At 38.5% G+C, this 25,996-nt stretch overlaps 1 protein-coding gene across 1 annotated transcript; it reads right to left on the bottom strand.

Annotated features, from left to right (window-relative positions):
* Positions 1–736: 736 nt before the first annotated feature.
* Positions 737–24,074, bottom strand: LOC112200179 (sugar transporter ERD6-like 5). The gene is given in 18 exon segments (XM_040518754.1): positions 737–858; positions 966–1,080; positions 1,193–1,252; positions 1,407–1,464; positions 1,542–1,600; positions 1,679–1,741; positions 1,826–1,869; positions 1,962–2,046; positions 2,125–2,202; positions 2,294–2,386; positions 2,467–2,531; positions 18,005–18,080; positions 18,213–18,278; positions 18,382–18,447; positions 18,871–18,930; positions 19,031–19,120; positions 19,215–19,271; positions 23,901–24,074. Coding segments are annotated over 18 exon segments (1,431 nt in total).
* Between the last annotated feature and the right edge of the window lie 1,922 nt (positions 24,075–25,996).

The following is a 25,996-nucleotide window of genomic DNA, read 5'->3' as shown; positions in this document are numbered from 1 at the left end:
CCATTCGCGTGACTCCATCTCGGATGACACGTCTCTGATAAGAGATGAACAAAAGAAATAACCAAGCCAAGAAGACAATAAAATTTAATAAGGTTCCACCAAATTCATGCCTACATTTTCGGAGAGCTTCATCCTCACTATGAGAGAATTACACAAGTACAAGATTACACCGCTCAAGTTTATACCCAAACCAAGCCATTTGCATCAAATTAGATACAACTTGTAAACCCTCTCTCAACTTAGAAGATCGCTTTAACCCAAGAGTTATTCTCACTCTTGAACACAACTCCCCTTGCTACTAGACGCGAAGACCCTTGGAATTGTAGTCTATTTCTTGTGACCACTCTCTGTCAAGAGCTATACACGCCCTTGAACACAACTTCACATATCTTCTACATCTTGAAGACCCTTACGGTGTGTTTGGATGAAAAAATTGGAAAACCTGTAGGAATTTATAATTTCATTAATTAAAATTCCATTAATTACAATTTTTGTATCTTTTTAGGATTCAAACTTTGCAAAAATTAAGAAAGTTTAAAGTAAATAAAAAAATTAAAATGAGACAAAAGTCATGTTTTGGAAATAACTAAAGAACTAAAATGGAAATAAGAGACTGAATGGTTGCCACTTGCCAGTCGGGTAACTCCGTAACTAAAAGTGAAATAAGAGCCAGCCTTTGGATTGAATAAACTTGATCTTCCTTGGCAGCGTAGAATAGACATGGTTCATCTTACAGTCAGTGGAAATGGGCAATTGATGCTTGTATTTCCTCTAGGGTTCGCCCCTTAGTCTCCGGCACCAGCTTTGCTACAAACAGAAGTGTTATGCCGCAAATGGCTGAGAAGATGAAGAATGTTCCTGGAGCAGTATAGGTCCGACACCAATTACTATCAGTATAGTAAGTATATATACACCAGGTGTAACCGTGTAAGAGAGAGAAGACATAAAGAACAAAATTGATATACCTGCCGAGCTCCAGTCCATCATGAAATTGAAGGTGTATGTTACTATCCAAGCACAAGACCATTTTACCAAACTCGAGAGGCTTCCAGCTGAACCTTTAACGTTTATGGGGTATATCTGAAAAATAAATTATTTCCAACTTTGTTATGAAACTTTTTTTTCTTGATCTGTTAACTTAAGGAAGAATCAGTGGAACCGCACGAAGCTCGCGAACAATAGTGATACCCACCTCTGATATAATAACCCAGGGTAATCCTGACATCCCTGTTGTGTTTGATACACATTGAGCCTGAGGGAGAAAGCAGTCTGTCATAGAGTGCAATTGGTAACCCTCAGGCAAAGTTGAAGATCTGCTCTTTGTCCACTTTGGAAATGGTTTTAGGCTGCAAGACGCTATCGAAAAGAGAAGGGGAATGCTTGTCATTTGGTTGGAATATACTTACCAACAAGCTAATGTACACCAAAATGGGAGTGACCTCCTTCCACAAGTTGAGGTCCTGCGAAGCTCAAAGTATGATCAGTTGTATGTGAAGCAAACAACAACACAGACATCAATATATAGCAACGGGTGAAATTCCTGAAAGCAGAATGCCAAGCCCACAAGGAAGTTACACAGGCACAATCCGCCTGCAGAAACCTGCAAACTTTTGTGCACGTTTCTTTGAACTTAATGATATTCAAGACAATAGAGTTGAGATACATTTTCCCTTCTCACCATTAGAAGTGGTCGTCTTCCAGCTTTGTCTGTTAAGAGCACACTCAGTGCAACACCAGGTATCTGTGAAAGAAAACATCCTTATATTTAAGATATGATTGCATCAATCACAACTCGATATCTGTTCATTCAGAGTGGTATGTTTACCTCAATGAGAGACGATGATATAGTTCCAATGTCACTTGGAAAACCTGAAAGAATCGAAAAGGGATATGATATTCTGTTACATTACATTTGATCGAGTGTAAGATTATGAACCAAACTTAGAGAGCTTTTGATTTACCTGCATCTACAAATATAGAACTTGCGTAAAATGTTATTGCATAGGAACCCCCAAGTTGTTCCAGTGACATGAGCCCAACTCCAACCTAAGCACATTCACGCATTGAGATCATGAAAAGAGAGATTGAAACACTAGTATATTTATATTCCTTGAGGCAGCTTACTATGAGTGAGTAAGCATATCTCTTTTGGAACAAGTCTAGGACTTTTTCCGAGTGGTGCTGAAACATTTCTGTATAATCCTGCAAGAATGTAAGAGCCTCCTCTTATTTCATGACTACCAAAACAGTAGATTTTTCACAATAAGCCGAAGTCAGAATGAGGGAAGGTTACCATGATTTCAGCTGCTTCTTGAGATATGTCGGCATGCTTTCCTCTCAGACGCCGAAGAGCTGCTTCAAAGTCCTTGTGCCTACCAATTTTGGCCTGCAGAGAAGTACAGTATCAATCTACCTGAACATTGTAGTTGAAAATTCACCAGCTATTCAAATTAAAATTTGACTCACCAGCCACCTTGGAGACTCTGGAATAAAAAATCGGCCTATAATGTGTACAAGAGATGGAATAGCACCTAAGTACAAAGATAACTTGATGTAGGACGAGATTTCAGCTAATTTCAACAAAGAATCTCGAAAAGAAAGAAGTGTCTCTACATTAAGAAGAATGATTTGAATATTGAAAATTGGTATTCAAATAGGCTTCTTAATGATGGAATTAATTATAAATTACTCTTTTGGATATATTGGGATTCTCGAGCGAAATCTTGGTTGGGATTCCAAATATATGTTTGCGTAATATTTTTTAATATCTTGGATTTTATTTCCAATTTTTATTTAATTAGGTTTCCTAGTTTTAGTCTATAATAAATTATTCCTTTTGTTTTCTAGTTGTATTAGGTTTATTCTATGTGCCCTATATTAGGCACCTCTTCGATTGCAATTTTTATTCAAATTATCAATAAAAAAAACCAAATATTAGAGAAGTTTCTCTATGTTTCTTACGGCTGTGTCCGTAATTGCTAGTGGATTCTATCTTATCTCATATTGCTTTTGACGCTTGACGGAGCCCCTTACTATCGTGTTCACGCTTCTTGCATCATTTGCTATTAGAGTGGGTATCCCCCTCTCCTTAGCAGACGACGATCCAAGGGAGAAGTTTACTACCACCAACCTCAACGACGCTGGTCGTAGAGTATCTATCAAAGAAAGTTTCGTTGAAGAGGAACATGCCAAGGGATTTGCCCTAGGACAACCTCATCAAACCAAAAAAAAAAAGAGAAAAAAAAGAAGAAACATGGAACGTTGGATATTCACAACGCCAGATTATGACGACTTTCGAACTACATGTATCATCAAAGACTCTGTAATAATTGACAGTGGTCTATGAGAGAACTTTGTAGCAAACAAAGTTGTGGATTATTTTCAATTACCGACAGTGAAGCTGAGGGATTCATACTGGATTCCATTTGGAAATGATGAATATGCACAAGTAACAGAGGTTTGTAAAGTTCCTGTCTCTATGAGAAAATTTTATAAAGAAGAGATTACTTGTCATGTGATTGACATAGACGACACTCACTACACCAAAAACATTAACACATAACACTTTTTGCACAACAAAAAAAAAAAAGTGTTGTGTGATGAAGAAAAGTGAACCAGACAACATGTTTACTAAACTTACGTTGTATAAGGTGGTTAAAATTCTGAAGTTTTTATCTAGAAGGCCATTGCACAACGTTTACAAGAATAATCTGTTGTGTGAATAAATAAAAAAATTGTGGCAGATTTCCCTCCTAGATGGACTCAAATTTGGCTCCAAATTTCGACTCACATGCACTCATTTTGTACTATATAGTACAACAGTATAGTTATATCCATTGTATGAGTGTACCTTGCAAAATGTCCTACAACAGTTTTTTTCTTTGCGTTGTCCAAGTGAGGAAGATATATATTGGCAAGATTTCGATGCATCCAAAATGTCGTTCATTCCCCCAAAACGAACAAACTTTCATCGAAATGTAGGTTACACATATGTACTCCCACAACGTAAATACTTAATTGTGTTGTCTGAATGAGAGATACCTATCCTTAGCACCAAAATTGATATTATGATTCCATATAGGCGGGAACTTTTCCTCGTTGCCCCCTCAGCTCAAATTTAAAGTGTATATAGTCAGACAACATAATTTCATTTATGTGTTGTCTGATTCATGAATACAAAATAAAAAGAACCAAACCTCTGCACCCTTGACAACTACTATCTCCCCACTTGCACAAAATAACACTTCAACAAAATAACAAATAGCCTTTTCTTCGAGCATCTCTCCTCAAAACCTTGTCTCCTCAAAACACCATCTCCTCTCGTGTTTTACTGTCTCTCTTCCTAGATCGCTCTTCTCTCCCTATTGTCTCCATAATCCCTTCCTCCATCTACATCATGACCTTAGCCTACATACATGACTGCCGAGATTAGGGTATTATCTCGACTCAGCCATCACTCAATTCCATTTGTGAAGAAATAGGGTTCTGTGTATTGGGAAGGAGGAGGAGGTTCTTCGATTCGTTGAAGATTAGGGTTCTTCGATCTCTGGGTTTACAACGTCGATTTGGGGATATGTGGGCTACTCGATTTGGGGGTTTCACAGCTACTTGATTTGGGGTTTTCACGGCTCTTCGTCCTCTCTTCGCAATCTCACTCGTCGTCTTGTTCTGCCACTGAACCCATATCAAAGTTTTGCTCTTTTCTGTAGATCTTCCACTCTGTCTTGGTTCTAGTTCAAAATGGTGATCTGGGTATGCTTATTTCTCTGATTTTGGATGTCAATGATTGGTTTTTTATGTTTTTGTCTTTAATGTACCTTGCTTAGTGTGGAGGTTTGTCTGGTTTTTCCTGTATTATCCATTATACGTCATAGATTTAGTTCTTTTTTACACTCTGGTCGGTGGATTAGCAAAATGTGTGAAGGAAAGAGTTACTATTGAATGTGGGTTTTGGGAGTCCTTCTGGAAAAAAGGACAAACAGAGACCTGTTGGGATTTTTGAGAGCTTTTATTTTTTCTGCCTGTGAATTTTTCTGAGATCCATGAGGAGACACATATCCTAGAATCACTTCTTCTTGCTTCAGATCTTCCTCTGATGAAAATTCGGTCTTGGGTGATAGATTTCTGATTGATCTTAGGAACTAATGGAGTTGGTATTATTTTCCTTGGTAGTCTTTTGTTCGTTTAGGTAATTTTGTCAAGTTTCATAGGTTTCTACCATTGTAATATTGGAATTTAAATTACATTTTAGTAGATACATTTGTGCCTCCTAAAAAGAAAAGTTCTTTTGAAGTGATCAGGGATATTGTTTGTTGTGGAGTTTGCGATTTCAGTAATTGGTTGGAAGAGGTCGGTGGTCAGATTTTAGTAATTGTTGTGGGACTTCATTCGCCAGGTAAACCATTGTCACATAGAGTTCAAGCAGTACAGCAAGCGACCTTAATCCATAAGATAAGGAGCAGGTAATAGTACATGATCTCGATAGCTTTTCCTCTTTTTTTTCCCCCCCTTTTTCTCTTACTGCCGGTACGCAAGCCATGGAGGCCTGTTAATGAACTCTGTCCATTAGTATTGTTTTTGCTATATATGGCTAATTTGTTTTTGTTGTGATATGTTGTGGCTCTTTTACTTTGTTTATTTATTTCTTTTGTGATCCTCTGAGGCCGGAACTCGATGATCCAGAAATCGAAACGAAGGTTGAGCAGAGTGAGATAATGGTTCAAGAGATATGTTGTGACATTAAAAAAGTTAAATTTTTTGAAAAAAAAAAACCACATAACAACCACCATTGCTACTGTTCATTGTCTGACCATGCTAGGTTAGTTCCTACATTCAGTTTTTTAAAGTTTTAATGAGTTTTACTTACTCTTGCAATAGTTTGGACTGTATTGACATTACCTTTTCATACCTAAAGTTCATTCAATTTGGAGATCAAGACCTTGAAAATCTATGATACTTTGGCTGACCGCATGGTAAAACTTCTCTGTTTTTATTTTATTTTTTTGGCTAAAAGTAGGATTTTGTGACTGAAGATTGAAGATTGAAGTTTGGAACTTGTATTCGGTTCTTTTAAAAATCTTTGCTGAAAATCTTAATGCACTTAAGCTTCATTAGTCATAAAAATCGTTGTAAACTCTGATAGATATAGACTACATGTGCCATGGTTTTGCCTTTTTTGCAAAAGAGGTCAAAAATTATTGAAATTGTAGCAACACATGACATTGTGTTTGCTCTTGTGCAGTCTAGTGTTTTTGCAGCATTTAGCCGAGGTAGTAGCTGTTCTATTTGGACTTTCAATGTTATATGTGTTAGTGTGAGTCTTTGTTCCCTATTAGGAATAGATTACAAGGGAATATATTGTTGTAATTACTTACCTTGTATATGTTGTAGTACAGTAGTACACAATAGTTGTAGTACGATTGTAACCTATTTATATACACCACAGAATGGGTGTAATAAAATATCAGAAAATTCATTCTCTCAATACTGTCTTATTTGACTTGATATCAGAGCAAAGATCTAAAAAAGGACTTTGTCTCTTTGTTTTTCCTTTATTTTTCTCTTAATTAGAGGAATATCCTTTTTAGAACCCCGTTTGTTAGGGTTTTTTCTCCAACTGACGGCAGCCTTTATCTTTCTAGATCGGCTTCTTGTCTGTCTGTTTCACTCCAAACAACGTCGTCATTCATCTATCCCAAGATCGGACTCGTCCTCTGTTCCAGACTTCCATACCAGCACCAGCCCGTGCGTCCATCGAGCCGGGTCAAATCCGGTTGCTTCTTCAGACCAGTCGTGTCTCATCTTCAGTCAGTCCAGATCGGTTTTGTCTTCGCTGGCGCTAACCTTCGATTGGCTTATCAGTCCAAATCGTCACAGCCCAGTCCTGTTGCAGTCCAGTCGCAGCCCAGTCCTGTTGCGGTCTAGCCAACGGTCGCCCAGACTGCCGGCCCCCTCCGTTCCGATCGGCGTCGCCAATCAGTGTCCTCTCTTCTCCAGTCACCTGCTTCAGTCGGCGTCCTTTCCAACCCTCTCACTCGGTCAAACTCAGTCAACCCGCTCACTCGGTCAAACTGAGTCAGGTTCCCAAAAAAAAAAAAAATCAACTGTTATTATTTGTTTATTACCGCTGTGTACTTTGAGATTCGTATATTTTTCTATTGTATTATTGCAATGGGTGGTGATGACAGTGAAAGTCAAAGTTCTAAGACCAATGAGGTCCAGAGGGTTGAAGTCTCTGTCAAGAGCTCAAAAGGTGGTTCTTTTGGGGGTACCAAACTCACTGGTACCAATTTCCGAACATGGAAGAAGATTATGTCTGTTTATCTCTCTAGGATACACAAAATGGGGCATGTGACTGGTACAATCAAGGCTCCTAGTGAAGATGATAAGGAGGCCTATGCTAAGTGGGAAGATGATGATGGGTTTGTAATGTCGATTCTATTTCGAGCAATGACTGATGATGTGCTACAGATGGTAGAGGAATGTGAAACTGCTGAGGCGATATGGAAGACATTAGGAGATCACTATACAAATGAGTCTGATTTTATACAGGTTCAATGTGCAAAGCTGCAGGAATACAACAGAACGAGCAACCAGTGTTAGTGTTTTTTTACCAAGCTGAAGAATGTATGGGCTGAAATTGATCAGAAGCGTCCTTGTAAGATCAAGAACCAGGAGGATATTGCATGGTACTAGAAAGAAAAGGAACTTGAGCGGGTTCATGCATTCTTGCGAGGACTTGATACCAAACATGCATAACAGTGCCAAAGAAGAATTGCTTAGAATTCCAGATCGTCCTTACTTGACCACAGCTTTTACATACATTCGTAAGGATGAGCCTCAGCAAGAAAGTCTCAAACAGGCACAAGTTGAAGTATCCAGCCTAGCTATTCAGGCACCAACACCTTTTCTTCAGCAGCAGAGATCAGTCCCATTTCATCAGCAAGGACCTCCGCCTGACTATGCTAATCGTCCTCGTCCTTAGTGTTCTTATTGCACCGATGTTGGGCATATTCGAGAGACTTGCTGGAAACTGAATCCACACCTCAAACCTAAAAAGCAAGGTTATAGTCCTAAGGCAAAAGCAGCTGCTGTTCAATTGGTTCAAGAACCAGATTTCTATGGAGTGGCTGGCCAAGATCATCATACAACCGGTGGAACTACTTCTACAGCCTCTATAGCTGGTCGAGGTAAAATTGGTATGGCTTTAAAGGTTTCTAAGTTTGTTGGTTCTGATACATGGATTATTGATTCTGGTGCCTCCGATCATATGACTTATGACAAATCATATTTTACTAAATTATCTTCCCCACCAGTGTCCTATATAACCAATGCCAACGGTGAGGCTTTTCCTGTGTTAGGCTCAGGGTCAGTGCGTATTACCCCCACTTTAGAACTTCATAATGTGTTATATGTGCCTGACTTATCTCATCACTTGATATCTGTCCCACAATTGAACACTAAGTCTAAATGCTCTGTAACCTTTTATCCTATGTACACTATGCCAAAACCTTATCAGACGACAGAAGAAAACTGTTGTGTGATTTGGAGTGCCACCGTTGTAGAGCGAGCCGTTGTCTGTTGAAAATTCAAACAACGGTGGAACACAGTTGTCTGAGAAACACACAGGCAACGGTTATGTGTTATAACTGTTGTGTGTTAGCTCGACAGATGCCAGGTGCAGCCCTGCGCGGCACTTGAGATGCTACCTTCAGACAACATAACTTGTTTAAATCCGTTGTTTGTTAAGACTTGTCAGACAACGGAGTTCTAGCGTTTCTTGTTGTGTGAGAGTAAAGTAGAAGACTTATTTTTTGAAAAAACCATTGTCTGATATACGAGAAATCTGTTGTATGATCATTTAAACATCCATTTTACCTAATGAACAGTAGTGATCAAATGGAAATAAAATTTGATGCAAACAATCAAATGAAGATAATACTCCAACCCATATTTTAAAATTTAAAAATACATTGGAACCACCAAGATACAACTCGTATTAGTCATTGTTCCACAAAATCATGAATCGGTGACAATTTATTGTCTAACATTGCATCAGGGACAAAAACATTAGTGTGCTAGAAATGGATTAGTGTTTATTGGACTATTTATGATTGCTTGTCCACTTTGGCCACGACTAATGCTTGCTCTTGCTGCTCTTTTTTTTTTTTTTTTCCTGCTTCTGCCACCACATCAACTTGTTTCAAGAAGCTGTATACAGTACTCCTACATCAAAAGCCACAGTGCCACACTGTCCATGAGCAACATAACAATATAGTCATGCCTTGACAGCATACCTGAATTGATAAGTTAAAGTAGATGCGAAACAAGATATATACTAGAAAATTGTTGCTCTTATGAAAGTTTCTGAAAAATGTAATTAATAGTTTGCTACACTCAAGTACTTAGGCATTGCTATTTAGATTTGGCTTGGAATGTAATCTAGTCTATTGAATAATAGAAACCAAGTTTCCAATCTCATACCAAAAAAAAAAAAGCAATAACAACAATACCATTTGTGCAGCTGGATACTTGTAAGATGTTACTGTTGAAATGTAAAATCCCATGATTTCAATTAGTTGAGCTGTTTACTTGTGGGAAAATGCATTTATCACTCACTCAAACCCCAAATATCATGCAAAATATCTCAATTAGGATGAGACTTACTTTGATACCAAAAGCATGACAGAAAAAAGCTTCAGGAGATTGTGAGTGGTTATGTCCACCATGGCCTATAACACCCTAGGGCACTGTTATGGTTAAGCCTAAGAAGTTATACAAGGAACTGATCATGAACAATAACAAGAGGACTGGCGTAAGTAAGCTTCAAAGCAATGAAACAAGTGAAGTTTTCACCTCCACAGTTAAATTGGTTTCCACTTGGGTACCTGAATTTTGTAGCTTCATTGACAATCTGCAAAGTTTGAGTCCCTCAATTAGTCATCAATGTGAGTGTATATGATAAAACCTAGTATAGGAACTTAGGAAGTGATTCCTGACTGATCAAAAGCAGGAAAAATATAATCTGCAAATTGGATTTCTACAACAGCTCGATTGCCCTATCAAAATGAAACCAAGAATTCATGAGGCTTGTAGGTATCAAGAGATTAAAACTAAAGTAAAATCTAAATCTACTCAGTAATCCCAAATTTCCAATACTAATCATTTGTAATAACAGAAAGCTAATTGGCTCACTAAATACCTCTGTGTTATCCCTTGCTTGTATTTTAGCTGTCAGCTTCTATTTTGGACAGGGGAGTTGCACATTATAGGATTAATCAAGTCATAGTATCTGCATAGATAAATTCCACAGTTTTGGTTCCAGAAACTTTATGAAAGTGTGAATACAAAAGCCAACACTAGAATAACAACACCCAACATATACAACTACTTATTTGTTTAAGCTCTGGTGCTCATTAATTAGGTTCCCTAAGATGAGATAAACAAAAGGAAAACTGACTCATACCCAATCAATTATAAAGCCACAATTTTTACCTGTGGTGGAGATGAAGGTCAATGTTGGTGCTCCAAAATTCCTTTATTTGCATATTGGTGCCTAACATAAATTCAAGAAATTTACAGAGGTCAAACAAGCACCCTAAAAATACTTGCTATGATATTTTCAAACTCTTTCCAAGACAAAAACAAAGACAGCTCAAGTTATAGCAGAATCCATTTAACAACGATTGGAAACAAATTTAGCATACATTTTTAAAATAACATATGTCCTGGATACATTTTTTCAATAACATATGTTTCTTCATTGATGCATATTAACAAATTATTATAATTCAGAAAGCATCAAAGCTAATACAATCCTATTTAGGCACCTAAATGGTTGGAAGTGTTACTGACCTTATCATTGAACTTCACAATAACCTCGTTTCTTTCATCTGAGGCTGACCTTGACAAACTGATCAGATTTTCCATGCTCTAAATGGCAATTAAAAGTACATAAAAAAAAGGTCCTTGCTTAGAAGCACTTATATGTGAATACAACTTGCCAATGTGTAGCAGCTACGAAAATGAAAGGTATAGCATTAGGAAAAACTTAAGAAATTATTTTACTGAATAGCTTGAATATGAAAGAGTCTTGAGAAAAGAGAAAAGAACAAAAAAAAAATAAAACAAAACAGACAAAGAAAGCCACAAAAGTGTTAATAAACTGCCTTTGGGCTAAATTGCTGCCAACCTAATCAACTATCTGCAATGAAAAGAACTAGAATCCAGAATTCTAAATTAACTAAAACACAGCTTCAGTATCATTTCCTGTCAATTCCATTAATTATAACACAAACTCCAAAACGAAGCCCACATCAATTAAAACTTGACCAAAAAAGCATCAAATTTCGAAAAGGAAGGAAGAGAGCTAGTATATACCAGCAGGTTTGGATAGTGGTGGCAGGTGAATTGGGTGAGGCAAACGACAGAGCCCTTCTAAACTAGTCCTCCCTGTGATCTTCAATATTGGCCCCTCCGTTAGGCTTATGTCCATCGCTGGAGAAACTGAAGGAAAAATCGTAACTGAAATTGAATATGAAGACAGAGAATTGAAAGGTAAATTGAGTGGAGAACCTTACGGTGTCATTTCGCTCCTTCTTTTCCCAAATTGAGCGCCGTCGTCTTGATCTCGTTGAATTTCTTGGATGCCCCGGCCAGTGACTCGTGAGATCTATTAGAGGTTTCGAAGACCCAACCTTCACATTCCTTGATGAGCTTCTTCTTCCCAGTGAACCAGCAGATCGAAGAACCTCCTTTTTTCAGTATTAAGAACCCTAATCTCAAGTCTAAATAGCGGAGAGAGGAGAATTACATGCCTCTTGAAATTCAAAAATCGGAAATCGAAGAAAAGAGGGCTTAGGGTTTATGAGTCAAAGAATCGCAGAGAGCGGAATGAAATGAGAAAGAGGGGAATTGTGGAAGTTCTTTTTGGCTGAAAAGTTTCGAGAAGAAGATGGGTTCGATTCTCTAAGAGAAGAAGAAGGGTTCTACTTTCAGATGCTAGAAGAAGATGAGTTTTGCTGTTTTTCTCGAAGACCAGCTACCCAAGTGTTGAAAATGGCTAAGTACGTGGGAGACAATATGCTATTAAGTTTGTCCGAGCGGCAGACAGTGTGCATTTAAGTTTAGTTTTTGATTTATATAACCAATTCAGACAACACATAAATTAATTTTGGTTGTCTGATAGTATACATTGAAACTTCAACATAGGGATCCAACAAGCAAATCTCCCGCCTAGTTCAAATCACAAACTTATTTTTCCCGCCTAGGATTACCATCGCACATTCACACAACAAAAATAAGTCATTCCGTTGTAGGAGCTTCTAATCATTTACCCGCATTTTACCCAAAAATTGGCCTTTTTGGGGCTAATCACTCTCATTTTGAAGTACATCTGATTTTCTTCCAACCTTGCACAACGGAAACAAAAAATGTGTTGTATGTTATTTTGCAACTTACTCTCATACAACATATACAACTGCACTGTTGTGCAAGGTGAGTCAAAATTTCGACCCACATTTGAGCAAGGTGAGGGGGAAATTTTTTTTTCATTCAGACAACAGACAAATCCTTATAACTGTTGTACAATTATCTTGGACCCAAAAAAAATTGATTCATACAACTAAATCTCATTAAACCTGTTGTGTGAAGCAGTTTCAGTGATCACACGACGGAAATTTTTTTTCGTTGTCTAAAAAGTGTAGTGTGATAAGGATTTTGGCATAGTGGTATGTGATTTTTCAGGATCTTCTCACCAGGGAGATAGTCGGTCGAGGTTATCTGAGGGGCAGGTTGTTCCATCTAGATCAGACATACGCAGGAGAGAAACCAGGGGTACAGTCCCGAGCCTCTTTGACTTCGAGTTCTGATAAGCTAAGTGAAATTTGGTTGTGGCATCGCCGTTTAGGGCATCCATCTTTTAGTCTTATGAAAAAAACCATGCCTACTCTGTTTATTGGTGTGGATGAGTCAGTTTTATGTTGTGAAACATGTGTTTTGGCCAAGAGTCATCGTGCTACTTATTCTCCTAGTGTTTCTAATAAAAGTGTTATTCCTTTTGAGTTGATTCATTCTGATGTTTGGGGACCTTCTAGAGAGCCTACTGTGTCGGGTATGCGATACTTTGTGTTGTTTATTGATGATTGTATGAGATTGTCATGGGTTACTCTTCTTAAAACCAAAGATGAAGTCTTTCCTGCTTTTCAAACATTTCATAATCTTGTTCAAACACAATATCATAGCACCATTAAAGTCCTTCATTCTGACAATTGGGGGGGGGGGGGGGGGGAGAGAGTATGTCCACAAACACCAGAACAGAATGGAGTGTCCGAACGGAAAAACCGACATTTACTTGATATGGCTTGTGCCCTTCTTTTTAGTACTCATATGCCTAAGTATCTTTGGGGCGATGCTATACATGCTTCCTCTCATCTTATCAATCGTCTTCTATCCAGTGTCCTTCAGGGCAAAATTCCATTTGAGGTTCTCGCCTCTCATGTCTCCTTACCATCATTTCATAATCTTCCCGCTCATGTATTTGGTTGTGTTTCTTTTGTCCATGTCCCCAAAAATCAGCGGTCTAAGTTGGATGCCCGGGCCTTTAAGTGTGTGTTTGTTGGCTACGGAGGCTATTAGAAGGGGTACAAGTGCTATCATCCACCAACCAGAAGGTATTATGTCACTATGGATGTTACTTTCTTTGAAGACATGAGTTATTTCTCCTCTTCTGATACAACTCTTCAGGGGGAGAGTTCATATTTTGAAGAGCTATATCATGGAGAGGGGGAGGAATTAGAAGGAACACCGCCAGGAGGTATTTTGAGTGATCCGGTTTAGACTATTAGCTTGCCACCTCCAGCAGTAGAAGCACCAGTTTCTATCCCTCAGAATGAGGTTGAAGACACAACTGCCCCTCCTGCCATCGCTTCTACCCCTGACCCACAGCTTCCTAGCACTGAAGATCATCCAATTGAGGTATGTCCATCCATTGATACTGGTAGTAGTAAGTCTAATGTTGAACAATATGTGTTACCACATAGGACCACTCGAGGTCAATCAGCCAAAAGATATGAACCTACTCTTACTGCCAAATCAAAATACCCAGTAGCCAACTATATGTCCACTAAGAGGTTGTCTAAGTCATATGAATCATTTGTGAATCAAATATCTGCTGTATCAGTACCTAACAAAGTGCATGATGTGTTGGGGGATTCAAAGTGGAGGAAGAGATGGAGGCGTTGCAGAAGAACAATACTTGGCAACTTGTACCTCTACCAAAAGGCAAGAAGGCTGTAGGCTATCGTTGGGTGTTTACAGTGAAGCATAATGCAGATGGATCAGTGAATCGATATAAAGCACAGCTTGTAGCAAAGGGATTTACTCAGACGTATGGTATAGACTATGATGAAACTTTTGCTCCTATTGCCAAGATGAATACTATTCGGGTTCTACTCTCGTTTGCTGCTAGTTTAAACTGGCCATTCTGACAGTTTGATGTCAAGAATGCATTTCTTCATGGAGAGTTAGCCGAGGAAGTGTACATGAGCCTTCCACCAGGGTATGTAGCTGCTTCCCCTGGTGAGTTTGTATGCAAATTGAGAAAATCTCTGTATGGTCTCAAACAATCACCTCATGCTTGGTTTGGAAGATTTTCACAATTCATACGGAAGGTTGGTTACAGGCAGAGCAACTCAGACCACACCTTGTTTCTCAAGCATCAACAAGGGAAGGTAACAACTCTAATTATTTATGTGGATGATATGGTAATCACTGGTAATGATACTGTTGAGATGGATAGACTACAGAGACAACTAGCCTCTGAGTTTGAGATGAAGGACTTAGGTGAGCTTAAGTACTTCTTAGGAATTGAGGTAGCCAGGGGGAGAGAAGGAATCTATCTGTGCCAGAGGAAGTATGTTCTTAACTTGCTGACAGAGACAGGTTTGTTGGATTACAGACCTATTGACACTCGTATTGAGCAGAACCATTGTTTAGCTGAGTATCCAGATCAGGTACCTACTTATCGAGCTCGCTATCAGAGGTTAGTTGGGCGCTTGATTTATTTGGCTCATACTAAACCAAACGTAGCATATGCAGTGAGTGTGGTGAGTCAGTTCATGCATAATCCGAGTGAGAGTCACATGGATGCTGTTATGCGAATTCTGAAGTACTTGAAGTCAGCCCGAGGAAGGGGAGTACTTTTTTCTAAACACAGCAACATTCTTGAGGTTTGTGGCTTCATAGATGCAGATTGGGCTAGAAATATCACAGACAGGAGGTCGACATCAGGTTACTTCACCTTTGTGGGAGGTAATTTGGTTACATGGAAGAGTAAGAAACAGAAAGTTGTAGCACGTTCTAGTGCTGAGGCTGAGTATAGAGGTATGGCTCACGGAGTGTGTGAATTGTTATGGCTAAGAAATCTGTTACGTGATCTGGGTTTCAAACTCAAAAATTCCATGCAGTTGTATTGTGACAACAAGGCAGTTATTGACATATCACAGAATCCAGTACAGCATGATCGTACTAAGTATGTGGAGGTTGATCGTCACTTTATAAAGGATAAGCTAGATGCCAAAATTATTAGCTTTCCTTTTGTTCCAACTGAAGAGCAACTTGCTGATGTACTTACCAAAGGAGTTTCCAGGAAGGCGTTTTATGACTGACTAAGCAAGTTGGGCATGGTTGATGTATATGTGCCAACTTGAGGGGGAGTGTTAGTGTGAGTCTTTGTTCCCTATTAGGAATACATTACAAGGGAATATATTGTTGTAATTACTTACCTTGTATATGTTGTGTAGTACAGTAGTATACAATAGTTGTAGTACGTTGTAGTACGATTGTAACCTGTTTATATACACCACAGAATGGGTGTAATAAAATATCAGAAAATTCATTCTCTCAATACTGTCTTATTTGACTATATGGATCTACTGAAATAAGTTTTTACTTCCAGGAAGTTCATGGAGGATATGCTTTTTGAATGTTAATCCCTGTGAAGTTATAAGAAGCTTGTTTTATAATAAAAACAAGAGAGGGAAAATATTGATCCTATGGGCGCACCATTTTCTGCTTCTGCTGGCATATAATATTCACATGCAGCCGCTGCTCATGTTTTTTTCATTAATCATATTATTTTTTGATGGTTTATGGATATTTTTAATGGCATGGCACTAGAATGCTATCTTGTTTTGGAACAATATGTATTTGTATCAACTTTTGATGTCCCAAGTAGATGGGCATGTATTATAGAATGCTTTTCTTCTTTTAATGTTGGCTTGGATGATTGGGGAATGCTCCTTTTTTACATTTGAAGTTTATAGTATGGGTTAGGTTACTCATTTGATGGTTTGCAATTAGTTTTGTTCCCAATTAATCACTATTCATTAGGTACAATGGAGCTATATATGCACAAAATAGAGCAAATGAAAATGATCGTACAACAGTTTTATAGTGTAGCAATCCAACGTTGTCTGAATACAAAAAATTGGGTCATTCACTCAATGCATTCTTTACATATCACACAATGGTTTTTTTTAAAAAAAGTCTTCTGATTTACAATCACACAACAATAAGAACTTAACAATGTTGTCCAAAATCAATTCACACAACAACCATTGTGTACAACTGAAGTGTGATGCTATATCAGACGACGGAGAAATTATAGAACACGTTGTCTGACTAGGCTTTCCAATAACAGCTTGTAAACAAGTTCTGTTGTATGAAGGATGCACCTGCCATGCTGTGCGGCAGTTGTGCCTGGCATCTGCCGAGAGAAGGCATAACGGTGATAACAAAAAGATGTCGTGTGTTTGTATATCATACAACGATGCAACACCGTTGTGCAAATTTTAATCACACAACGCACCGATGCACAACGGTTATCAGCCAAATCAGATAATGATTTTTACCCGTTGTGTGTTTCATTTTTTGGTGTAGTGACTGATGTACTTTTTGGAAGACCATGGCATGAAAGCGTCAAAGGTGGTTATTGCAAAGACAACATATATTTATTTAGGTGGGAGTCGCACAAAATTAAAATCAAGCCTGGAAGGAAGAACATCAAGAATGACCATCCTGAGGTGTGTGAAAAGGAACATGAAGAAGCCACTTTGAAGATTGAAGAGAAACTCATTAAGGATAAGGAAGCTGATTCATTTATCACACTGATATCCATGTCATGTATGCCTAATTGTGTTCAAGATCAACCCAAGCAGAAGTCATTGCCCATTCCTTTTCAAGTGGAGGAGTTCAAGTTTCAAGATTCTTATTCTAAACTTGTCTACGGTATTGGATTCATGGTGATACCTTTTAATTTTGTGAATATTGAAGTTGATGGTTTATCATGTTTTATTCCTACTAATGATCGAGCTGTATTCAAGAGGAACTCGAGGTCGAGTTCTTTTCAAGTGGAGGAGACTGATGTAGGACGAGATTTCAGCCAATTTCAACAAAGAATCTCGAAAAGAAAGAAGCGTCTCTACATTAAGAAGAATGATTTGAATATTGAAAATTGGTATTCAAATAGGCTTCTTAATGATGGAATTAATCATAAATTACTCTTTTGAATATATCGGGATTCTCGAGCGAAATCTTGGTTGGGATTCCAAATATATGTTTACGTAATATTCTTTAATATCTAGGATTTTATTTCCAATTTTTATTTAATTAGGTTTCATAGTTTTAGTCTATAATAAATTGTTTTTTTTGTTTTCTAGTTGTATTAGGTTTATTCTATGTACCCTATATAAGGCACCTCTTCGATTGTAATTTTTATTCAAGTTATCAATAAAAAAACCAAATATTAGAGAAGTTTCTCTATGTTTCTTATGGCTGTGTCCGTAATTGCTAGTGGATTCTACCTTATCTCATTTGGCTTTCGAAGCTTGACGGAGCCCCTTACTATCGTGTTCACGCTTCCCGCATCATAACTAGTGTTAACTACTGAATTCAAATTTTAATCAAAGAATCAATTTATTCATGGGAGGACTAACTGATGATTTACTGATAACCGCCAAGGTCCGCCAGGTTATGACATTTCCAAGGAAAAACACAAATGCTACGCCGCAACGAATCATCAACTGTTCACTTGAAATTTAGGCAAGATATTTGAGAAAGGGTAAGTAGGATGGGAAGTCCACAGAGAATAATAAGTTGTTAGTTCATCAACATCTTCTCATATTTACAATGATTGTACTTAAGATATATAATACCTAAGTAGCTGAAGTAAATCTTCCTCTAAGATCCTTGGGTGTTATTTCTGCTATGTATACAGGTACCTGTTTAATTATCAGTAAGATTTTGATTGTTTATGAGTTCTATAGATATTATACAATGATTAAAAAACTTAGAAAGTAGAATATGTTGCAAATTTCTTATTACCACGTGGCAAATTAGACCAATACCGAATCCCACTGACAACAGTCCTAAATCAAGCCACCAAGCATTCTGCATCAAGTATTTAACTCAGCTACTGATTGAACCAAGAAATGAGAGAAAACCAAAAGAAGCCAAAAAAAATGAAGGAAAATATTTGTTCTTGACTTGTTTTGTAGCAATCATTGACAATCTACATGTCAACGTTCTTAGTATATGTTGGAACTTGCCAACAAATTTTAAACTGTTACCACAATATTTTCCAATACACCGTATTGCAGATTTCTTTTGAATCTTCAAGTACTAGTGGGAAAATGACCATATAGGTCTACAATGTACTCAGAAGTTTAAGTTCATTCTCAAGGCTTATCTGTGAAAATCACTTCTAAATCAATCTATTCCAAGCTGTTTCTGTGAGCATAAATTAACATTTCTATTTTGGTTGCAACATAAATTTGAACATCGTTCTATTTGGAGATGGGAAAGAGAAGAAACCTGTGCAAATGCTATGGTAAGCCATCCTGCAGCATTGAATGTTTCAGACAGCCACATTGTCTGCTTGATAAACACTCAAGGAAAAGAGCAAGAAACTTTCAGATTTTACGATTTATGAATCTTCAGCAGCCCAGGTATAAAGACTAATGCAAAAACTTACGCCTCTACGACCAATGAGATCGGTTATCTTCCCATTTACTAGTGCACCAATTATTCCTCCAATCGTCATTGTTGAACCAAAAACTAAGTACTGAATGATCAGAATAGAGTCTATCAAATGCCAAGCAACCAAAATTTGAAGAGAGAAAAAGAAAAATAATATTAAAATTTTAGTACTCGATCACTGCTGCAACAGTAAGGTCCAAGGCTTCCAGAATTCCTGATTTAGTAGAGGATGAATATTATCCCATCTACAAAACATTTATTAGAAAGGATATCTACCTTAATTGAATATCAAACAGATTTGATTTGTATAGGATTCTGCTTTGATTGTAATAGGTTGTATAGGATGTCTTTCCTTACTTAGTATCCTAAACTGTTGGAGACTTCATGTTGTTCAAGTATACCATTCTATATATAATATCGATAATCAATAAAATGAAAAATATTCCAGCCAAATAACTTTTTCTTTCATGGTATCAGAGCGGGTTACCACGTGTGCATGCCTAATGGCCACACGGGCTCCACGTCACCCAAAAATTGTCCACGTGTATGGCTTGAAAATTCGCCACACGTGTGGTGGCGTGTTGAGAATATATACATCCCACATGGGAAAATGAGACCTTGCCTATGGGTTTCGCCATACGTGCGGGGGCGTGTTGAGAATATATACATCCCACATGGGAAAAATGGGACCTTGCTTATGGGTTTATAAGGGTTTGGGCCACTCTATCCATTGACAATTGGTTTTGGATGTGAACCCCAGATTACTTTATCATGATCATCAATTGTCTTATCAATAGATAAAAGATCAACTTTAAAGCTTGGCACATATAAAACATCATTAAGTTTGAATGAGTCTGTAAATCGAATTGATCCAGTCTTGGTGATACTAGCTTTATCCCCACTTGGCAGAAGGACTTGTGGTGTAAAAGAAGGACCATTGATTAATGATTTAGAAGATGAAGTTATGTGATGGGTTGCTCCACTATCAATAATCCAGTGGTTAGGTGCAACGAGAAACAAACCTCTAGAAAAATTTGAAACTGAGGCCGATGCAGCGTTGGCTTTCATTCTTTCATCCCATCGTTTTGCTTGCAACTTGACCATCTCATCCAGTCTCTGGCATCGCCGCTTAGGACATCCTTCTTTTACTCGTCTACGATATTTAGCAAATAATAATCTTCATTTTGTTTTTGATTCTAGTCATAAATGTGACGTTTGTCCATTGACGAAACAAACTAGTCAATCTTTTTTTCCTAGTTCTATCTCAACAAGCAAGTGTTTTTCCCTTATTCATAGTGACATTTAGGGACCTTACAAAATTCCTTCTCATTCCGGTGCCCACTATTTCTTGACTATTGTTGATGATTTTTCCAAATTTACTTGGATATTTTTGATGCGTCACAAGAGTGTGACGCAAAATTTACTCCGTCATTTTTTCACTTACGTTGCTACTCAATTTGATACCAAATTGCAACAATTTCGCTCTGATAATGGAGCTGAATTTCTTTCCTTACAAAATTTTTTTCTTGACCAAGGAGTCATTTTTCAACACTCTTGTGTGTGTATACCTCAACAAAATGGTGTTGTCGAGAGGAAACATCGACACATTCTTGAAACAGCTCGTGCTCTCCTTTTCCAATCTTCTCTTCCACCTTCTTTCTGGGGAGAATGCGTTCACACTGCCGTTTATAACATAAATCGTATTCCCACTTTATTGCTTCAATAGAAAACTCCATTTGAAGTGCTTTATAACAAACTTCCTGATTATTCAAGAATGAGAGTTTTTGGCTGCGTTGCTTATGCAACTTCGGTCAACCCATCCTCTGAATTTTCTCCCCGTGCCCATAAGTGCATTTTCGTTGGTTATCCGATGGGACAAAAGGAGTATAAATTGTATGACGTTGATTGTCGATGGGTATATCGAATCTTCACAAATCGGGATGTGATATTCCTAGAGGATACTTTCCATCATTCACCCAAAGCATCCTCCTATACTTACCAGCCCACAGAGCCCACTTCACAGGCCCAATCCATTCCCATTCCTCTTCTACCCGATCTGTCTCCTTCATCTGACCCTTTCGCACCTAACACATCGACCAGCCTTCCCCAAACACTGTTTCCATCTTCTTCCAGCCCCAATTCTCTATCCTCGGCCCCACCTCCGCCGTCCGCCGGTGACCCATCCTATTCCGGTGGTGTCACATCACCTTCCGCTCCGCCATCCTCCAACACCAATCCAGCACCAGTTCCTGTCCCTTCTTCTCCGTCCGATCCAGCCCCAACCTCGGATTCTCCACCACCACCGTCCTCTCCTCCCATCGAATCTCTTCCAATCGATGCCTCCCATCATGCCCCTGGCTTGGGCATCGTTCCCGCTGCTCCTATACAGCCTCTCCGTCGTTCCCAGCGTCCCCGAGAGCCCAATGTCCGCCTTAAAGACTACGTGTGCTCGAAGGTGATGCTGCCTCCACACCACACTTCATCGACCTCGCCAAGTCCCTTACCAGGTACGCGATACCCACTCTATCACTATTTATCTTACCATCGATGTTCTCCTGCACACTTGGTTTATTTGACTAATCTCAGTCAAGTTTCAGAGCCTTCTTCTTATGATGAGGCAGTACTTGATCCGAAATGGCAGCAGGCCATGGATTCGGAAATGAGGGCCCTTATTGATAACAACACCTGGACACTTGCTCCTCTGCCTCCAGGGAAACATCCTATTGATTGTCGATGGGTATATCGAATCAAGTACAATGCCGATGGATCGATTGAGCGCTATAAAGCATGCCCTGTGGCCAAAGGCTTCACTCAGACTGCTGGCCTAGATTATCACGATACCTTTTCTCCCACTGTAAAAATGGTTACTGTCAGATGCCTTCTTGCCATTACAGCTAGTCAAGGTTGGTCTTTGCATAAGCTAGACGTTAACAATGCCTTCCTCAATGGTGACCTTCTTGAAGAAATTTACATGACTCCTCCTCTTGGACTTCGGCAACAGGGGGAGAACCTTGTGTGCCGCCTCAACAAGTCCCTCTATGGCTTAAAACAAACCTCAAGGCAGTGGTTTTGAAATTTATAGAAGCAGTAGTTCGTGCTGGTTTTTCCCAATCCAAAGCAGATTATTCCTTATTTTTGTTCACAGATGGTAATTCTCTTACTGCTTTGTTAATATACGTGGATGATATTCACATTACAATTCCCTTACTACTTTGTTAATATAAGTGGATGATATTCTCATTACAGGCAATTACAAGAAGTCCATATATGCTCTCAAACAGTTCCTTCATGCTCAATTTCGTATTAAAGACCTTGGTGATTTAAAGTTTTTTTTGGGCATTGAGATAGCACATTCAAAGAAGGGAATTTACTTGTCCCAAAGAAAGTATGCACTATAGATTATCAAGGACAGTGGTTACTTGGGAGCCAAACCAGTTGAATTTCCCATGGAGGAGTGCAAGCTTTCAAATAAGGGTGAGCAGCTTAAAGATCCAGTAGCATATCGGCGTCTAGTTTGCCGATCAATTTATCTGACCATCACCAGACCCGACATTACATATTCAGTGCATGTTCTAAGCCGATTTATGCACGAACCTCATCAGCAACATATGGCGGCTGCACTCAGGGTGATGCGTTACTTAAAGACTGCTCCAGGCCAAGGTTTACTTCTTCACTCAAATAGCTCATTAACATTGAGAGCCTTTTGTGATTCAGATTGGGTGGGTTGTCCGATTACCCGTCGTTCGACCACGGGATATTGTGTGTTCTTGCGTGATTCTTTAATTTCATAGAGGACGAAGAGACAGAAAACAGTCTCATTGTCGAGTGCCGAAGCCGAATATAGGGCTATGGCAGGTACATGCTGTGAACTCACATGGTTGCATTATTTGTTAGCAGACTTACATTTTCCTGTTTCGGTTCCTGCTGTTTTGCATTGTGATAATCAAGCGGCGTTGTATATTGCTGCAAATCCGATGTTCCATGAAAGGACCAGACATATTGAAATGGACTGTCATTTTATTAGGGATAAAATTCTGCAAGGTCAGGTTGTTACTAGACATGTTACTTCATCTCAACAATTAGCAGATGTGTTTATTAAGGCTTTGGGAAAAGAAAAGTTTGAGTCACTGTTATGCAAGTTGGGAGTTATGAACATACACTCTCCAACTTGAGGGGGAGTATTAGAAAGGATATCTACCTTAATTGAATATCAAACAGATTTGACTTGTATAGGATTCTGCTTTGATTGTAATAGGTTGTATAGGATGTCTTTCCTTACTTAGTCTCCTAAACTGTTCGAGACTTCGTGTTGTTCAAGTATACCATTCTGTATATAATATCTATAATCAATAAAATGAAAAATATTCTAGCCAAATATCTTTTTCTTTCAACATTGTCATTGTGTACCTTCAGTCTAATGCTTGGACAAAAGGGTCTTCTCCACTATTTTATCTCCTAATTTTTTGAGTATTTAATCAATAGTAACACCTTGATGTAGCAAAGCAGATAGAGGTATAAAACATTAACGATCAGTGTTATCGGTATTAACACTTCTTACATCTTCCTTCTTTCTTACTTTGATTTTTCACTGTATTCTTTTCTTAACACATGATCAATTTGGTGTTAAACTATCAAAGAGGCGTCTAATCAATAGTAACAATTTGATGCAGCAAATCAGTATTTCAAGTATCCACACTTCTTGCATCTTTCTTACTTTGATCTTTCACTATTTTGTTTCCATCTTAAGATTTGGCATTGATTTAGCAAAGAGGGTAGACATTTGGTCAACCAGACAAATCCCAAATGAGAAAGATGTTTAGGGTTTAGGGACGAAGAGAAGGAAGTTTACAATGTGAATGAGAGTGACTTATAGCACAGCCATAGCCGAAGGAACCAGAGAGAGCCACCAATGTGCTTAGAACCACAACAAGGGTGGCTGAGGAGGAGGACCCGCTTGGGTTTATGACGTCACCGCAATCACCTGAAGCTCCATTGATGTTGGCCTTTGACCCTGATAGAGTTAGTTGCCCTTCTTCCATGGTTTCTCTACCCCTCTCTTATTTTCTTCAGGAGAACAACGAGAAAGTCGTACAAAAAAAAAAACAAAGACAATGAGAAACTCCGACAATGAGAATTGAGTACCAACTCCAACATCTATCAGTTTATTTTTTATTTAAAAAAAAAATCATTATATTGTTGATTTATGACTTGAGGAAGCTTAAACAATTTAAGCTCACAGAAAATTATAGTGTCCAAGGAATCCAACCTTCATGTTGACATTGTCACTAGCTTATTGTTGACATCATTTGTTTTAATGCTTAAATTCTATTGGGCGATGCTAAATCTTGTTAAATTTAATTTTAATAATTGGACATCCATTAGGATCTTTCTATGGTGCTGGCACTGGCGGATCCAATCACAAACTAGGATGCGCTCAACCCCGTCCAAGATTTTGAAGCCCAAAAAAAAAAATTAGATGTATGTTTTTTTTTTTTTTTTTAAATTGGGGTTTGTCCAGAGTCTCCACACAATAGAAGCCCAGACCGCCAGTAGCCGACCCGAAGTCCCAAACTAACTCCCCACTCCCGAGTCCCGACTCCACTCATCGACTATGGACTCTCACTCAGTCACTCTCTCCCACTCCTCTCCTCTTCTCTCCGCCTCCGGCTCTCCCGACTCCACCAGTCCACTCATCGACTACGGATCTACCGATCTACGGCCTATTCGAAGTTTCGAACTGGTTAACTAGAGAATCGTCTCTCCCAGTCTCACTATCTCCCATTTCCTCCTCCTCTCGCCGCCTGTGGCTCAGCCGGGTCTCCCTTCTCCACTTCTCTCAGAGAGTCAGAGATCAACTAATGAACTGATCAAGTTCAATTTTGTTTAATTTTGTAAGTTCAATTTTGTTTAATTGAATCAATCCAATTTGGAGCAATTTATAGGGTTAAGGATTGATGTGAAATTCAATTTCGTAGGTTGTATTGGATATTTGGATTGAAGCTTTCGTGGATTGAAGAATGATTGAATGAAGGTTGCAGACTAGAAATCAGGTAGGCTGTAGGCATTTGAATTAGATTTGTGATTTGTCTTCGGTTTCAATTTCTTGGAATTTGAGTTAGATTTGTGGGCTGATTCGGTGACTTGAAGATTTGCACCTTTTCTACTTCAAGATTCGCTTCTATCTTGGGGTTTCTTTGTTTTAATTTCTTGTTCATGTGTGCATCTATATTCAAAGAAAGCTCATCTTTTTCTCATCTTGTTATTGTTGCTGTTGATGTATGGTTTTCAAAAGACTTCGTTTGAAAGAAGAAAACCCAGAAGGAAGTATCCAATTTCATTAGCCCTCTATAGAATTTGACATACAGCACTCTATAAGTTAGTTATTTCCAGCTGAATTTGAGAAAGGCAGAGACCCTAGAATTTTGATCTGGGTTTGTGTTTGGTGCTTTTATGAAAGATAGGAATTGGGTTTTGATCAGAAGAGAAGGAGCTGGTGGAATTGGTGTTGTTTGGTGAATGGAAAAATGGATTTCTGGCCGGAATTTCTTGCACGTAGTTGGGGCAAAGAATTTGTGGCAGGAGGATGTGGAGGCAGTGCTGGTATGTGTGTGAGTCTATATATATATATATATATATATTGTTATTGTTTAAGAAATCCAAGCCCGCCCAAGACTTCAATCTTGGATCCGCCACTGGGTGCTGACACGATCCTGCAAATCCTATACTTCCAGCTAGATATCCTTTTCAAACCAAGCTCATAAAGAAACACGAAGATGAAGACGATCAACAGATATAATGCATAATTACAGGTAATGGAGTGAGCGGAAACGAGGGCAACCGCAATGAAGGTTTCGCCGTTGGAAATAAATATATTAATTCCCACTACTATTATTCAGGAAATTTCCAGGAAATGTACAATTGAATACGATCTTGATATAGAAAGTAGGGAGAGTTTCTAATG

The sequence above is a fragment of the Rosa chinensis genome, chromosome 4 (genome assembly GCF_002994745.2).
Source record: "Rosa chinensis cultivar Old Blush chromosome 4, RchiOBHm-V2, whole genome shotgun sequence".
NCBI lineage: Eukaryota > Viridiplantae > Streptophyta > Magnoliopsida > Rosales > Rosaceae > Rosa > Rosa chinensis.
This window is presented reverse-complemented; position numbering and strand designations above follow the sequence as displayed.